The sequence below is a fragment of the Ctenopharyngodon idella genome, chromosome 20, assembly GCF_019924925.1.
Source record: "Ctenopharyngodon idella isolate HZGC_01 chromosome 20, HZGC01, whole genome shotgun sequence".
In the NCBI taxonomy this organism is placed as follows: Eukaryota; Metazoa; Chordata; class Actinopteri; order Cypriniformes; family Xenocyprididae; genus Ctenopharyngodon; species Ctenopharyngodon idella.
In genome coordinates, this window is record NC_067239.1 from 26004749 (window position 1) to 26022609 (window position 17861).

General features: G+C 35.1%; 2 protein-coding genes across 2 annotated transcripts in view; one reads left to right on the plus strand and one right to left on the minus strand.

The window, feature by feature from the left end:
• The window catches only part of pkib (protein kinase (cAMP-dependent, catalytic) inhibitor beta), a 31418-nt gene extending 26016 nt beyond the window's left edge, over nucleotides 1-5402 (minus strand). The window contains exon 1 of the mRNA XM_051876238.1: nucleotides 5237-5402. The gene's annotated coding sequence lies outside the window, so the exon portion shown is untranslated. The remainder of the gene's footprint in view (nucleotides 1-5236) is intronic.
• Nucleotides 5403-10205: 4803 nt separating this feature from the next.
• Nucleotides 10206-17852, plus strand: serinc1 (serine incorporator 1). The gene is made up of 10 exons (XM_051876232.1): nucleotides 10206-10349; nucleotides 12555-12716; nucleotides 12845-13038; nucleotides 13165-13244; nucleotides 13548-13685; nucleotides 14605-14774; nucleotides 15296-15386; nucleotides 15472-15613; nucleotides 15706-15930; nucleotides 16890-17852. The coding sequence occupies exons 1-10, from the start codon at nucleotides 10311-10313 to the stop codon at nucleotides 17026-17028; spliced, it is 1380 nt and encodes a 459-aa protein (XP_051732192.1). The 5' UTR covers nucleotides 10206-10310; the 3' UTR covers nucleotides 17029-17852.
• The last annotated feature ends 9 nt before the right edge of the window (nucleotides 17853-17861 follow it).

Here is a 17861-nt window from a genome sequence, read left to right on the forward strand (position 1 = left end):
TGCTAGGGTTCCAGTGTAAGATCGATATGAGCTCCTTGTGAATGTGACCCTTTATTCTCCCGCCACAGACAATTTATCCAGCGCAAACACAGACACAGGCTTTATTTGACAGAAAGTGAGAGTTGTAAAGCTTCACAACATGCAACAATCTGTTTTATTTACTTGACATACGGTACATACAGTTCAGTGCAGACAATAAAATAAGCTGTTGTCTTGGTGCAAGGCGTTTTGACAGTTAGCAGGGGAAGATCAAACTCAAAGCCGGGATATCTTGGTCCCTAGATTGTTGCGGTGTATTTTTAGGTTCAATATGATGATGACCTCAAATCCGGTGATTTAAGATAACAGATAACAGATAACAGTGAAACCTCTGACACTTTATAACCCTCCGGTGCTAGATTTTATACAACAAGCCCTGCTATATAGAGCCTAGGATTAGGCCGTATCACTAGAACACTGTGTGGTCTTTAACACCTTACTGAACGAGGAACACCACATGATGTACCCCATATGGTGAGATGCATAAAAGCCCACACGTCATTAGTAATGTGCACCTCTGCGAACTACCGCTGATCCATCAGTGTCACCGCCACAATACACCTGCAGTCATAAAAAAGGGTATACAAAAAAATATTTATGTTATATATAAATTCTTACTTTGGCCGAGACCAAAGATTATCATACTTTTTAATGGTAAAAGACTGTAAAAAACTATGGTAAATACCTGTTAATTGGTTAACAGTAAGTTCCCTTACTATATACGGTGAAAAACTGAAATAAATCTTCATGTAATTTTGCTACCAAAACATTTTCAAAGATTTTGCGTATTTCAGAAGTAATTTAAAATAGTGATGTACTCTAATACATTAAAATGTTTGGTAACACTTTCTATGAAGACCATGCTTATAATGAACTATAGCTCCATTTATACTTATTTATAAGCAAGTATTACTATTTTATAAACATATTTATAAAGACTTATTAGGACCTATACCGCATTATAAGAACAGTTATAGTTACATTTATATTATTTATATAATTAATTATAAGTCATGCATTTGCTTTTTCAATGCTCATGCTCATAATCCATTGATACTTGCAAAACACTGCAAGAATATTTAAGTATACAATACTTAACAATATTTAAAGTATAATTCCAAACTTCTATAAGCAATACCTTGCATATGGCTGAGGAGATATAGATATTAACACATCAAAATTACCTTTCATGACCTCTAATGCAAACATTAGCCATTAAAGACATAATTAATAACTAATTGGTACAGCAAACAAATGTCTCTGGAACTATTTTACATATGATCATTTATAAATCACTGTATAATGGATTATGAGCATGCACAAAGAAAATGCATGGCTTACAAGTAATTATAAAAATAATATAAATGTATCTATAACTGTTCTTATAATGCGGTATAGGTCTTAATGAGGCTTTATAAATACATTTATAGAATAGATACTTACTTATAAATAAGTATAAATGGGCCTATAAATCATTATAAGCATGGTCTTCATAGAAAGTGTTACCAAATGTTTTTTTTTTTTAATCATAATTTGGTAACACTTTAGTATGGGGAACACATATTCACTAACTACGACTTATGCCTCAATAAACTCCTTATTTACTGCTTATTTATATTTAGTAAGGTAGTTGTTGTAGCATTTAAGTTTAGGAACGGGGTAGGATTAAGGGATGTGGAATATGGTCATGCAGAATAAGGTATTAATTTGTGCTTTATAAATATTATGGCCAATATGCAAGCTAATAAGCAACTAGTTAAAAGTGAGAATTGTTCCCCATACTAAAGTGTTACCCATAATTTTTATAAGAAGCCCATTTGAACCTTATTTATTAAATAATACTCGAATGACAGGGTTATGGTTAAAAGGTTTTATTAATGAATTTATGTTTCACAAATACTTAGTTTGGTGCCACAAATTAATTACCCAATTCTTTAAATTAAATTAAATTAAATATGGTCAAAAATGTCTATAAGAAAAAAACATGATAAGTTGTTTAAGTATTACACGTCTATAATTCAGTAAATGCCGGGGAAATGTATAGTAGTTGTACTGTAAGTTGCACTGTGTACAAAAGTTACTGGTAATAACTATCTGTGATTGTGTTGCATGCTGCGATGCTTTCTATTGTTTGTTTACAGGAGAATATTTATGTAATGCCTGGGCCAATTGGTGGAATGAATGGAGAGTTGAGCTCTCTTGGGATCTCGCCAGTGAAACACTTGAACAGAAGCTGTCATGCCTTTCACTAGAGCCTTGATGATACTCTGAGGGAGGCTGAAACAGAATGAATATCAGCTGTTAAAAGAGAAAAGAGAGGCTGCGCTTCTTCAAGGCCAAATTTTGATCTGTTGCATACTGTCGGTTTAAATCAGTTTAATCTTTCTAAATGCCTGCTCTAAAAGACTATAAAAGACTGTGTTACAAATAGGCACCTGAAGCTCCCAATGCTTTGTCGTAATAATATGTTTCAATTTACTCATTGAGTTTGTTTTATAATCCTCCTCAAACTCCTGAGGTAAATGTGAAATAACCGACAAATGTAAAGTTGAAGTGTGTAATCTTGACTGTTATCAAACATTTTTCCAGAACACTCCCCCTGCCTGCCATTGGTCAATAAACAGACAGACTTGCCTCCAAACTCGCACCATTGGTTGAGGTTTTGTTGCCATGGCTGGATGAGAACAGAGCAATGTTTTGAAAAACTTCTAGGGGGAATCAACCTAAGATTAGCTTTAAAAATGCAGTAACACTTTAGTTTAGGGTCCAATTCTCATTATTAACTAGTCGCTTATTAGCATGCATATTACTAGGATATTGGCTGTTTATTAGTACTTATAAAGCACATATCAATGCCTTATTCTGCATGACCATATTCTACCCAATTCCAATACTCAATACCTAAACTTAACAGCTACCTTTCTAACTATTAATAAGCAGTAATTAGGAGTTTACTGAGGCAAAAGTTATAGTCAATAGCTAGTTAATAGTGAGAATTGGACCATAATCTCTATAAGATTATTTTAATATTAAAAAACAAAACAAAAAAAACATTGGAGCTGCATTTTACTGTAATTGCATCACGGCTCAGTTTCTTACAGTACTATGATTTTCAAGATATTTCACATTCAAAATGCTTTTGATATGAACAACGTATCACCGTCACGATCCTTTCATGTAATTGAACTATTTCTGGCTTGTGATTTTCTAGGCATTTTGTCAAAACAATACATGTTAAAATAGCCTAAAGAACTAAAACAACAAGTCTGGGCATCAAATCTGCTTTTTTTGTCTAATTGCCCGTCTTCTGTCATATGTGTGAAAGCAGACGAGCAAGTGTGAATGTGCAGCACCAGCGGTAATGGAGAAAATAAACTGTGCCAAACGATACTGTCTAGTCCCGTGAGCACAATTAACTTTACGAACAGGCAAACGCTACTGCAAAGTTTCTGTTATCATCAACAAGGCCAATTAAAAATAGATTCTCCATGGGCGGCACCCAGCAGGAGATGCTCTACTGTACCATGACACAACATTCACACACCTCTTTGTGACCGAGACACATTCTGCAGTCGAGACTGATTGATGTAGAAGGGTGGCTTCTAGATCGCAGCAATTTATTATGAGATTTGATGTATGGAAATCTGTTTTCGGCATGACTCGGACAAACTTGCTCAAGCAATTAGAAATTTATCCACTGGTTAAATATAGAAAACAGAAGATAGCCTTAATTCTTAGCATACAGGTTGTTATTATTATATAATTAAGTGTGCTGTGTAATGACAGCCTTTGAAAACCAGATCCTGCCCTCTATCAGTAAATCTTGTGGGGGTCATTGAGCTGTTCTGGGGAAAGATAGGACTTATCAATGTGTAATTTCATGTGTGATTTAACTCTGCCGGAGGCTCATCCATTATCACAGTGCAGCAACATGACAATCTTTTGTTACCAACAACACCAATATACAGTAGTATACAAAAAAAGACAGCATCCATAGCAACGAACAAAGGGCCCTTATGCCAGAATGTAAATGCAAAACTCGTTATAGTGGAAAGGACACGGTGCCCGTTTGAGTAAATGCCTCTAGATGAGAAGATAATGAAACTGCTGTGTCTCCTAGGCAACTTTAACCACCTTTAACTTAGCAACTAAATGATCACAAATGTCACAATATCAGTTCTGCTCATACTCTCCAGGGCTTTTAAACAGGAAAACTAATTAATTCAATTAACAGACATAAAACAGAAAAAAAGAAATTTAATAAGTGTAGTCTGTTTGTGTTTTGAAACAACTTTAGAAGGAATGTACTGCTTAGCCCAGACACTAACTTTATATTGGCTTTTTGTTAATTTACAACCATGAAGCATTACTGGAGATGGAGATTAATCATTTACACATTCATATATTACAACTGTAATAATCCTGCTGGAAAATCCAGTTTAAGCTGTTTTGAAACATGTTTCTAGCTGGTCCACATTAGCTGGTTGACCAGCAATCATGTTCTAAAAAACAATTTGACTGACTTAACCTGGAAAGACCAGTTTGTTGCTGCATGGTCCAATATAGTCTATCAGCATGGAGCATCTAAGATCAGTTAGAAACCAGCTATAAGAGAATACATTTAATCTGGTTTACAAGACTACATCAAATCCAAGGTCAGTGTGATTTCAGACACCTATAGCCGACACCACACAAAAATGAAGTCAAATGAAAAAGAAAATAAAGCCTATAGTTCAGTTCTTCTAGCATAACCTTTTATCTTTGTCTTTTCATCATGAAAACCTTCCATAAATGCATTCATTCAGTTGCATTCGTTGAATAAATAGATATAAATAAATAAAAATTCTCTTAATATAGTCCGTTCCTTCATGTGTCTGACTCTGGCGCGTATATTGCATGGTCACAGTGAATATAAACTGGCAGATGAAATTCGAACAGGAACAATAGATTTTCCCTACGACAACTGGGATTGTTTAACTACCATCCATACGCATTTATAACACGTGGTTCATTCATTTTCTTACTGTCCTATCATTTAAATGAACGGACAGCTGTAATGCATCAGTGAGCATCTGGACAGACCAGTGCACATAAAGAACTTCAAAGCGCGCAGTGATGCTCTCCACATTCGATTCTGACACATCTCTAACCCTCTCTGTCCGTCTTATGACAGTCCTGCAACAGAGCTTTTACTCACTCCGAATACGAAGCAACTCCTCGAAGCGGAGTTATCCGGGAGAACACTCCGAATCAGTACCAACAGAGGCTATCCGCGGGGGGAACTCCGCATATTGAGACCATCTTCGTCGTGATTCTCCTTCTCTGACACTGAGTCCAGCGCGAGCGAGCACAACTACCCCGCGCGCCGCTGACATCACGCGAGAGCGCGCATAGCCAAACGCTGCCTGTCAGACACAGAAAAGTGTTTATTTGTCCGTTAACTATATGTTTATTTATCTATGAATTGTGTATTTTGCATATATATATATATATATATATTTATATATATGTGTGTGTGTGTGTGTGTGTGTGTGTGTGTGTGTGTGTGTGTGTATAGAGAGATAGAGAGAGAGGGTTCATTTAGGATAATTGGTCTCAATGGCAAAAGTGTCCCAATTTAAGTCTATAATTTGTGCACACTTACATAATTATATAGGCCTATTTAATATGTGAATGGCAATATTTACATATACCCCTTCGCACATGGCTTTCATTTATAGTTCTTTCATAATCAAACTTGACACTTCATACTCTATTTTTACTACACTAACTGGGTGACCCTCCGCTTTGCGGGTCAAACTTTAATCTGTCTCTTACTACTACCTTAAACACCTTATGCAATCACAATCAACCTCTTTAACAAACAAAACGGTAACCCTCCGAACTGGCTGAGGATAATCACCTCTGTACTATTCTGCTCCACACGGCCACATGGCAGCGACTTCATCCCATTTGTCAATTCCAAAAATAAAATGAACTCTGGTGTCCCAAAGGCATGTGTTTAATTATGAAGTGATAGAGGATGTCTGTAGTCCAAAAGAGTATTGATCTAAAAGAGTGACAAAAAAAAGAGTTTTTCTCTGAAAAATTTATGAAGGGGTGATTAACTATGAAAAAGGCAACCCAGCTCTCTTGAGAAAAGGCAGATGGTAGAGGAACTAGAGGGAGAAATTGCAGTTACCAATGTAAATTTGAATATTAAAGCAATATGACTTATAAGGGCCTGGTTTTACAGACAGGGCTTAGATTAAGCCAGGATTACGCCTTAGTACTATTAAAACATTTAAGTAGCTTTTATAAACATGCCTTGGGAAAAACAACAACAAAAAAACATTGCAGTGTGCATCTTGAGACAAAACAATGGCAGTGACATATTTTAAAGGGGACCTATTATGCCCCTTTTCACAAGATGTAATATAAGTCTCTGGTGTCCCCAGAATGTGTCTGTGAAGTTTCAGCTCAAAATACCCCACAGATCATTTATTATAGCTTGTCAAATTTGCCCTTATTTGGGTGTGAGCAAAAACATGCCATTTTGCGTGTGTGTCCCTTTAAATGCAAATGAGCTGCTGCCCCTGGCACTTCCCAAAAGAGGGTGGAGCTTTAACAGCTCATGCTTCGGTTGCTCAACAACAAAGCTGGAGAATCTCACGCAGCCAAAATTATGATTGTCAGTAACTGTGTTCAGCCTTACATTGTTCAAACCGGAGTCAGACACTGATGGAGAGACTCAGGAAGAAGTTACAACTTTTAGAATGCATATGGACGTTTCTGAATGGTTAGTGGATAAATTTATGTAGTTGCTGTGGAGTTGATTCAACTCATGTGCCGTCATGTTAATCTTTTGTGCAAAACTAGTATGAACGCCCTCTATACATAGCGTACCTGTTTGCCAAACAGATCCATACACACCAGGCTAACGTTTATGATTGCTAACAAATGCTGTGAATGGTCTAACATTTTTTTTTTCAAAATATCGCTCGGACAGAAACACTCCTTTTTTAGCAATTGAGCTTGCCAGGGTCAGCTTGCAGGCTTTCCAAGCTAACGAGACTCTAAATAGTGTTCTGTGCTCAACTGTGCAGCCAACGACAGAACAGTTAGCATGCTTTGCTGAACTTTTGCCATGGTGTTAGAACTCGTACACTGTTTTCGCTTGCAAAAACAAAATGATGGTGCCGTGGGTGGAAACGTGCAGATTAAGGGGCGGTAATATTATAATAATATCCCCTTCCTACGTCACTAGGGGAGCGAAATCTGAGCGGGTCGTTTTTTCACATGCTTGCAGAGGAAGGCTTGCCATAACAAAGTTACTGGGTTGTCCTTTTTCAAGTTTTCTGGGTTGGTAGATGCACCGAGGACCCGATTATACCACTTAAACATGGAAAAAGTCAGATTTTCATGATATGTCCCCTTTAAGATATGTCAGTGCAAGATGCAACTCAAACATGCATTTTAGTCTGGGGCTAGGCTTAAAGGGTTAGTTCACCCAAAAATGAAAATAATGTCATTAATTACTCACCCTCATGCTGTTCCACACCCGTAAGAACTTCGTTAATCTTCGGAACACAAATTAAGATATTTTTGTTGAAATCCGATGACTCAGTGAGGCCTCCATGGCCAGCAATAACATTTCCTCTCTCAAGATCCATTAATGTACTAAAAAAAAAAAAAATAACGACTTATATATTGATGGCTGATTTCAAAACACTGCTCCTATGGAAGCGTTATGAATCAGCGTATCGAATCATGATTCGGATCGCATGTCAAACCGCCAAACTGCTGAAATCATGTGACTTTGGCGCTCCGAACCGCTGATTCGACACGCTGATTCATTACGCTCCGAAGCTTCCTGAAGCAGTGTTTTGAAATCAGCCATCACTATATAAGTCGTTATTTTGTTTTTTTTGGCGCACCAAAAATATTCTCATCGCTTTATAATATTAATATTGAACCACTGTACTCACATGAACTGATTTAAAAATGTTTTTAGTACCTTTATGGATCTTGAGAGAGGAAATGTCATTGCTCCCTATGTAGGCCTCACGGAGCCATCGGATTTCAACAAAAATATCTCAATTTGCGTTCCGAAGATTAACGAAGGTCTTACGGGTGTGGAACGGCATGAGGGTGAGTAATTAACGACAGAATTTTCATTTTTGTGTGAACTAACCCTTTAAGCCTTGTCTGTGAAACTGTGGACACATTGCTTTGCATAATGATATGGTAATTTTACCTGTTGTCATGCAAACAACAGGATGAAATTTGTGGGCCAAATTTGTTCAAACAAATGACCAGAATGGTCTGATCAAAATTAGTATTAATTAGAATTCATTTTGAAGAACTAAGTACTGATGCTTGTTTTGCTGTTCTATTTTGTTCTCTGTTTAACACTAGTACTCAGTTTAAACTATCACTTATGGGTTCTGATGTGATGGTGACAAACAGTGGCTTGATAGAATTAGAATACAGTGTCCTTAATCTTTCTTGAGATCCACTAATATAATTAGTATTATCTACTTGGAATACAAGGAGACACGGACAGCATGAAACTTTGTATGTAATACATATAAGCTTTAAAATGGAAATGATCAGATTCCAGAAGTACACATTTGTCACTTGTCACTTTCCCTGGGATGTGGTAATGACTGACCAAGTGTATCACAGAGAACGGCGGCCCTTTCATAAGACATACTGGGCCAATCACAGCTCTTATGTAAAGCATCACTTCTGCTTCATCTCACAAATAAGCCTAGAGATAGAAATCATTTTTTTACTGGCTGCATGAAAATGGAAAATGAAAATGTTTAATCCTTTACAAATTACTAGCTACTAAAGAGCAAGATTATGTTGACTTAATGCTGAGGAACATGATCTTGGTGGAAATTTTTTTATTGCTATTAAAAATCATGTGCTGTTCCTAATAATAGTGCATGCAAATCTGACACTCACATCATGACCAATAACATTTCCCTGAACAAATTTCTCAGAACACAGATATTCTAGACCTCCCTTTTATTTAATCATTTGCCTCAGTGCCAATTACCTGACTCACCAACAGCTTGACTTCAATGACTGTACAGCTGTTTCCTGACTCCAGATTTTCTTGGTTCCTATTTCATTACTGAATAATTTTTCATGCATTAATGATGTAGATGTTTGATTTCACCATAAGAACATAAAAGAGGAAAGTGACCAAGTGTATTTATGGCTGTAGTTGCACAATTTCTGATCACCATTTACATTATTAAACGTGAAATGAACAGATGTTACAAAATAACACATCTTTTACTGTTTAAGGATGTAGTTTTGTTGTTGTTGTTGTTGTTGTTTTAAATTAGCACTGATTTTAAAGGTGATTGTTCTTTAATTAATTTTCATTCTGTATTTACAAGGTACAACTGATTTGGAAATAATTTTGGAGCATTTGTTATATTGCATTTAAAGCCTCTTATTGACAAATAAAATGACTACCTCTCAAGAAGTAATATAAGAGATTGTTAAAATCAAAAGTAAGCTTATACTTAATCAGTTCTATTTAAAAAAAAATGTAATAGCTTCAACTAATTCTATTCTATTCTATTCTATTCCATGTAATCCCGTTTCCATGAAGACAACAAAAGTGGTCTTTTTATATGAATGTGTAATGATCTTTTTAAATATAATATTTTTAAATAAACATAACACAATTAAAAACTATATAATCCCAGATTAATGCAGCCCACAAAACACAGAATAACATAAACAATGAATATGAAGCAAGAAACAATAATGCTGTGAAAAACAAGCTGGAAGTTTCCATTCTTAAAGGGCCATACAAACAAGATTTGGTCAGTGGGGGGAGCTGTTGAGTTTGTAGTCCTTAAAGAAAAGAGGTTTTGAAGAGAGTGAATATTTATGAATAAAATGAGCTCTGTGGTTAACATTATTTGAAGAGAATTTCATTTGTTTTGTTTACATGTAACTTTTAAAAACTTGAGTGTTTTGCAAAATGATAAATAATAAGAATAACTTTGCAATTTCACATCATCTATTTATATATTTATGTATCTATAATTATGCTACTGACTTCTCAAAAATACATTTTCATTACTATATTTTGCATTTTTTCCTTTATTTTGTCAGCGTGAAAGACCGACGTTTTATTTTGAAATGTTCAATGTGAAACTAACCTGTGGTTTCCGGCTTCATCAGACAGCGGAGCTACATTGTAAACACACCGCGTCCATTTTCAAACCAGTTATTAGAAACGTCGCACATCACCGCTGAACATGGGGGCTGTACTTGGGCTTTGTTCCATGGCCAGTTGGGTGAGTTCACATAATCATATACTACTGAAATCTAAATATAATCTTATGGATGTGCGAAGGTAAAAAAAAATATTGGGTTTTCAGCGAGTTTATCCTGTGATGCTGATGATATCCGCATCGGCAAGAAGAAAATGGTGTCTGGGCCTTTCGCTATTCCCTACATTCACAAAACCCACTGCATCTGTAGAATAATTACCAAGAATGACACGTAACATCATATTAATTAATTTTATTATGTTTTAAGTGTGATTCAAATCAGTTGTTTCTGCTTTGCTAAATCTACAATGTCATATTGGGTGGCGCCCTTGTTGTGATGAAGCAGAAAATGTTTGTGTGTGTGTTATGTTTTGCTTTTTGGGTAATTTGGATCACCAAACGTATATATTACTATTTTCTCGTAATTACAGGCAAATAAATGTAACGTTAGATGAAAATATTTTGTACTAGGCTCTTGTGATCATGACAGCTGCTCGTTGTTTGATATGAATTTTTGACATAATGTCCCCCACACGTGTGATTTGGGGGTTTAAATACACAACAACATAACATGAGGTTTTCGAAACAGGTCACATGTTTGTTAGGATTTCAGGTGTTGCGACATCAAAACACCGATCAAATGGCAGCTCATAACACACACACACACACACATACTTGTATGTGTATAGACGGGGATTCTCCATAGGCGTAATGTTTTTTTATAGTAAGCTAATCAATTTTTTTGTCCCCTTACCCTAAACCTACCCATCACCGAAAACTTGAGGCATTTTTTGAATTTAAAAAAAAAAACGCCGTGAAGTATGTTTTTTTTTTTTTAAGCCATTTGGTTTACGATATATTTACATGTATTTACGATGACACAGGAACCACGTTTACGTTGTAATACCCATATCATACACATTTGTGACCACAGTGACCTCATAAACCACACACACACACACACACACACACATATACACAGGAGAGACTGAAAACATGGGATCTGAAGCTATGTTGCACTATTTACTGTTCAGTAACACTTCATAATAATAGCTTGATGAGACACATATGTATGTAGGTATGTGTATGTCATGTATGAATTATGAATTATAATTAAAAAGTTTGGGGTCAGATATAAGATTTAAGATAAGATTAAAAAACAATAATAAAGAAATTAATACTTTTATTCAGCAATAATGCATTAAACTGGTCAAAGGTGACAGTAAAGACTTTTACATTGTTATAAAAAAAAACTATTTTAAATAAATGCTACCCTTAAACAATCCTGAAAAAATATATCACATTTCTACAAAAATATTCAGCACAACTGTTTTCGACATTGATAATAATAATAAATGTTTCTTGAGCAGCAAATATCTTATATATTGCAGCATATTATAATGATTTCTGAAGGATCATGTGACACTGAAGACTGGAGTAATGATGCTGCAAATTCAGCTTTGTCATCACAAGAATAAATTACATTTCAAAATATATTTAAAAAAGAACTAATATTAAATTGTAATAATAATATTTTACAGTATTGCTGTTTTATTGTATTTATTACTTAATAAATGCAGCCTTGATGAGCATAAGAACATTACAAAAATATTAAAAAGTCTTAATGTTCTTAACTACTCCAAGTTTAGTAGTGTAAACATTTTTATAAGGTGTTTTTATCCGGACATTTATTTTGGGAAGGATTTAATGTCCTGTTTGAACTAATCACATCTAAACACTGTGTTTGTTATGTAAAGCCAGACAAATTTAGGCACAAGCTTTGTCTGTTTTGTACCTTGTGTACAAGCTAGAGATGAGGCCTCTTTAATTAGTCAATTTTTTTTAAGCACTGATATGAGTCACTTTGAAGTAAACATGTTTATGCGTCACAAAGCCCTTCTCATTTTGCAGAATGAAGCCGTTTATAGCTAGGGATGATATATCGACATTATATTGCTTATCGGCTACTGCAACATTTATCTTTACTATATTTTTAATTGCATGTTTCAGAAGACTATTTACCTATCTTTAAATTATTGTAATGCCTAAATTAATTTTCAGGATATATATTTTTTTCTTTTTGTCAATAAAATTACAAAAACAACGAAATGCCCTGCTTTTTTGTTGGGGGATGGGGGCGGGGGTCTGGATCGAGAGTGTGTGGTTGAAGTTAGCAAAACATCTGAAATGGCTTACATCACCTTTAATGTGTGTTTATCTCCTCTCTAGATTCCTTGTCTTTGTGGCAGCGCTCCTTGCCTGCTGTGCGGATGCTGCCCAAGTGGAAACAACTCTACTGTCACTCGGCTGATCTATGCCTTCTTCATGCTGATGGGTGTGGGCATTGCTTGCATCATGCTCATGCCAGGCATGGAGGGGCATCTGAAGAAGGTGATATTGAGTGCTTTTTTAATTCTAAACAAGTTTAAATTCGCTGTTCATATATATATATATATATAGTCTTATTTGATATACAGGGTTGCGACTGAAGCATTGTTGTTTTTTTAATGTGACTGCAGATTCCAGGCTTTTGTGAAGGAGGAACGGGGTCGTCCATCCCAGGAGTTGAAGGTCACGTGAACTGTGATGTGCTGGTTGGGTATAAGGCTGTGTATCGTGTGTGCTTTGGAATGGCCATGTTCTTCCTGCTCTTCTCTCTCATCATGGTAAAGGTCAAGAGCAGCCAGGACCCAAGAGCCGCTGTGCATAACGGGTTAGTGTGACCTAGTGGTTAAAGTCTTGAGCTGTAACTGAAAGATTGAAGATTTGAAACCAAGCAAAACCAAACAAATTTTTAGAAATGTTTATTAATTCTTTTAAATATACTGATCTTCACCAGGTTTTGGTTCTTCAAGTTTGCAGCTGCCACTGCTATTACAGTCGGAGCGTTCTTTATTCCTGAAGGCCCTTTTACTACTGGTAAACTCTTACTTTATCACCTTAAATATAAAATATACTTGTAATTACATAAATACAATGTATGTGACTTTAAAAATCCAGTCAATATTGTCAGGAGTGACCAAATTAAAAACTAAATGCTAAATCACATGTGTGATATAGTTGTACATTAAATGTACATATACATTATTAGACAATCTGCTGTGGACTTTATCGTAAAGCCATCTTAAGTGATGAGAGAGGGAGATCATGCAGATTCAAGTTGTTCCCTGAATTTATTTGTGAGGAGGATCTAATGATGATCTTCTGTTGGGCCTCTTCCAGTCTGGTTTTACGTAGGCATGGCTGGAGCATTCTGTTTTATCCTCATCCAGCTGGTGCTCTTGATCGACTTCGCTCACTCTTGGAACGAGTCCTGGGTGGAAAAAATGGAGGAGGGAAACTCCCGCTGCTGGTATGCAGGTATGACTTAAGTGAACTTGATTTGTTCAATGTTTAAAAAAAAAAATGCTCACCAAGGCTGTTCAAAATTCAGTAAAACAGTAATATTGTGAAATCATTACAATTTAAAATAACTGTGATGGTAAAGCTGAATTTTCAGCATCATTACTCCAGTCTTCAGTGTCACATGATCCTTCAGAAATATTTTAAAATGCTGGTGCTCAAGAAACATTTCTTCTTGTTATTTATTATTAATGTTGAAAACAGTTGTGCTGCTTAATATGTTTGGAAAACTTGATGCATTTTTTTTTTCATTTTTTTAATAGAAAGCACAAAAGAACAGCATTTATTTGAAATGGAAATCTTTTGTAACATTATAAATGTCTTTACTGTCACTTCTGATCAATTTAATGTATCCTTGTGGAATAAATTTTTTTTTATTATTATTAAAGTATAATAATTTAAGTTAATGACCCCAAACTTTTAAATGGTAGTGTATCTTTTACAGAAAATACTTAAATAAATAAACCACATCATATTTATATAATAATATTATAGGTAACACTTTAGTTTAGGGTCCAAATCTCACTATTAACTAATTGCTTATGCATATTACTAGGATATTGGCTGTTTATTAGTACTTATAAAGCACATATTAATGTCTTATTTTGCATGACGATATTCTACACCCCTTAATCCTACCCAATACCTAAACTTAACAACTACCTTATTAACTATTAATAAGCAGTGATTAGGAGTTTATTGAGGCAAAAGTCGTAGTTAATAGTCAAAATTGGACCCTAAGCTAAAGTGTGACCATATTATATTTATAAAGATATTGCTTAATTTATGTTTAGATATTTCTTGCGGTGCCGGTGTATATGGAGTCATAATGAAAATTGATTGCATTGTTCTAACACATTTTTTCTATTTTCCATAGCTCTTCTGTCTGCCACAGCCATCAACTATGCTTTGTCCCTGATGTCTCTGGTCTTGTTCTATGTGTATTACACTCACTCTGATGGCTGCACTGAGAACAAAGTCTTCATCAGCATCAACATGCTGCTGTGCGTTGGTGCATCTGTCATGTCCATCTTGCCTAAGATTCAGGTAATGAATATAACACATCTGAGGGAGTTTGTATGACTAGTATTGGAACTGTGATGGTCTCCTATGCTTTAAAGGGATAGTTCACCCGAAAATTTGCTGTTAATTTACTCAACTTAAGGATGTAGGTGACTTTTTTTATTCTTCAGTAGAACAGAAACGAAGATTTTTAGCTGAAACCGTGGTCCTTGGTGATTCATATAGTTCAAGTCAATGGCTACCTGTCACTTTGAGAGTCAAAAAAACATATACAGGCAAAACAAATTAATACCCTGTGGCTCCTGATGGTACATTGAGGTCTTATGAAGCGAAACGTTCGGTCTGTGCAAGAAACTGAACATTATTTACAACATTATTACCTGTAATCCTGAAGAGATAGTCACCTGCATCTTGGAATTAACAGCAAATTTTAATTTCGCACTATCCCTTTAATATTGCTCAAAGTTTTGGATACATTCTTCAGGTGAGCATCAAATCTTAAATTAATTTAATTTCTTCATGTCCTTTTCTTTCCTCTCCTCCAGGAGTCCCAGCCCAGGTCTGGTCTCTTACAGTCCTCCATTGTTACCCTGTACACCATGTATCTGACCTGGTCTGCCATGACCAATGAACCTGGTAAGCATTGGGAAAGATTTCTCTAAAAGAAGATATTCTGTTTTTCATAAAATCAGTCTACAATAATGATTTTATTTTCCCAAAGAACGCAGATGCAACCCTAGCTTGCTTGGAATTATTGGCCTCAACAGCACCAGCCCTGCTGGTCAGGACCGTGTTGTTCAATGGTGGGATGCCCAGGGCATTGTGGGGTTGATCTTGTTCCTGTTGTGTGTTCTGTACTCCAGGTAAGAAAATTTGACATTTTGTTAAAAGATATGTCCTATTTTTGCGGCTACTTTTCAACACTGCAGTCAAATTTGTCTTTTTATTTCCTCAGCATCCGCAACTCCAGCAATGCTCAGGTAAACAAACTGACCCTCACCAGCGACGAGTCCGCTCTAATCGAGGATGGTCCCGCTCCAGAGAACTTTGAAGTGAGCGATGGCACCAACCGTGCCATTGACAACGAGAAGGATGGGGTCACCTACAGCTATTCTTTCTTCCACTTCATGCTCTTCTTGGCTTCCCTGTACATCATGATGACATTGACAAACTGGTACAGGTATGTGCCCATAGGATGTTTTTATCAGTTTCATTTCACAAATTATATTGGTGACCATTTGGTACCTGTAAATTATCTGTCTTTGTTTGATTAGGCAAATATTAGAAGCAGATCAAGGGCTTATTTTAAAAAAATTCAAAAGGCATTTCTCTGACAAGTTCCAAAAGTGCATTTTTCTATCTTATTGTATATTCCAACATTTTTGTCTGATTTCACATGTAAAATTCTATACATAAAAATATAGGTGTATTGAACTGTAGTGAAATATAATATTGACTGTTAAAAGACTGACATTACTGACAACCTTGAATAATTAATAATGGATAATAAACAGGATTTTTTTGGTTTACCACAGTGGATTTACTTTTTTTTTGCCATCATAAATAAATAAATAAATAAATAAATATATATATATATATATATATATATATATAGATATATAGATATAGATATATAGATATAGATAGATAGATAACATATTGTCTATAGTCTACTATTGTCTATAGTCATTTTCATAATGACTCTATAATTGTATAATTTTATTTATATTTAAATATACACTACGGCTCAAAAGTTCAGTAAAGACATTTAAAAATGTTACAAATGATTTCTATTTCAAATAAATGCTATTCTTTTGAACTTCCTATTCATCAAAAAATCCTGGAAAAAAATTATAATTTCAAGCAGCACAACTGTTTTCAACATTGATAAAAATAATAATGTTTCCGACCCCGGATGTTTAAACGGTAGTGTATGTATATTTAAGTACATTTTAATTTTATTTTATTTAAGACTTAAATGAATAACTTGAATGAAAGCTGTTTGTGAAAACCATTTGTAAATGCCATAACAATAATGGTTAGTTTGTTATATTTATATAAAAATGCTTATGGTTGGCATAGTTTATAGAATTATCCTTAAACTCTGATTTATAATTTTTTTTTCTGTCAATTTTGTAGCCCTGACTCAAGCTATGAGACCATGACCAGCAAATGGCCGTCTGTGTGGGTGAAGATCACCTCTAGCTGGATCTGCATCTCTCTGTACGTGTGGACCCTGGTGGCTCCGCTGGTCCTCACCAACCGTGACTTCGACTGAAAAGATGGAAATAAAACCTTGTGATTATAATCCGCCATTACTTTTGTGAATATCCACATGTATAGGGATAGGAGGGTCTAAATGTAAATACTGTGTGTTTTGTTCATTCAGCTAACCCTACATGTGTGTGTTTTTTTTTTTTTTTTTTTTTTTAAATCTTGCATGCTTTTATGTAGATGTGTTTATTGGTTTCATGTAAGAGACAAAAAAAAAAAAAAAAAAAGAACATGACTTGGGTTGCCTGTGATGTGATGTTAATATTTCCTTCAAGAACGTGTGTTCTTCAATACTAAGGATAATGTAACCTTGATTAATAATCTCTGTATGGTTTAAAAGTAAATCAAATGTATTTTAAGTTATTCGTGGAGAGTAGTGAAAATGCAGGTCATGTTTTCCCATAAGTCATGACATTCATAGTTTCCTATAGAACGCACAAACCTATACAGTGTTGCATTAGCATGTAAAAAATTAACAGGCAACTTAAAATTGTAGATTTTGTTTCGCTTCTCAATGATTTGCACCATGAACATATGACTCTAATATTGACTTTAACTGTGCTAACCTTTTGCAACTTGCACGTGTTAGTTGTTTGGCACAGTATTAATTTTATGCTTGTAGCCAATGTGTGTGTTAAACAATGTTTTGCACTGAATTTATCTTTGCTGATAAAACCTTAATAGATGACTTTACCCTCCATTGTATTAGGCACAATGGTGATTTTATTGATGACAGTACTTGCGCAACTTTTTTTTTACTTTTTATTTTTTGCCTTTTGAGATGCATTGTAATCACCCAATTTCATCTTATTAAAGGTTTAAAACCCAGATTATGTC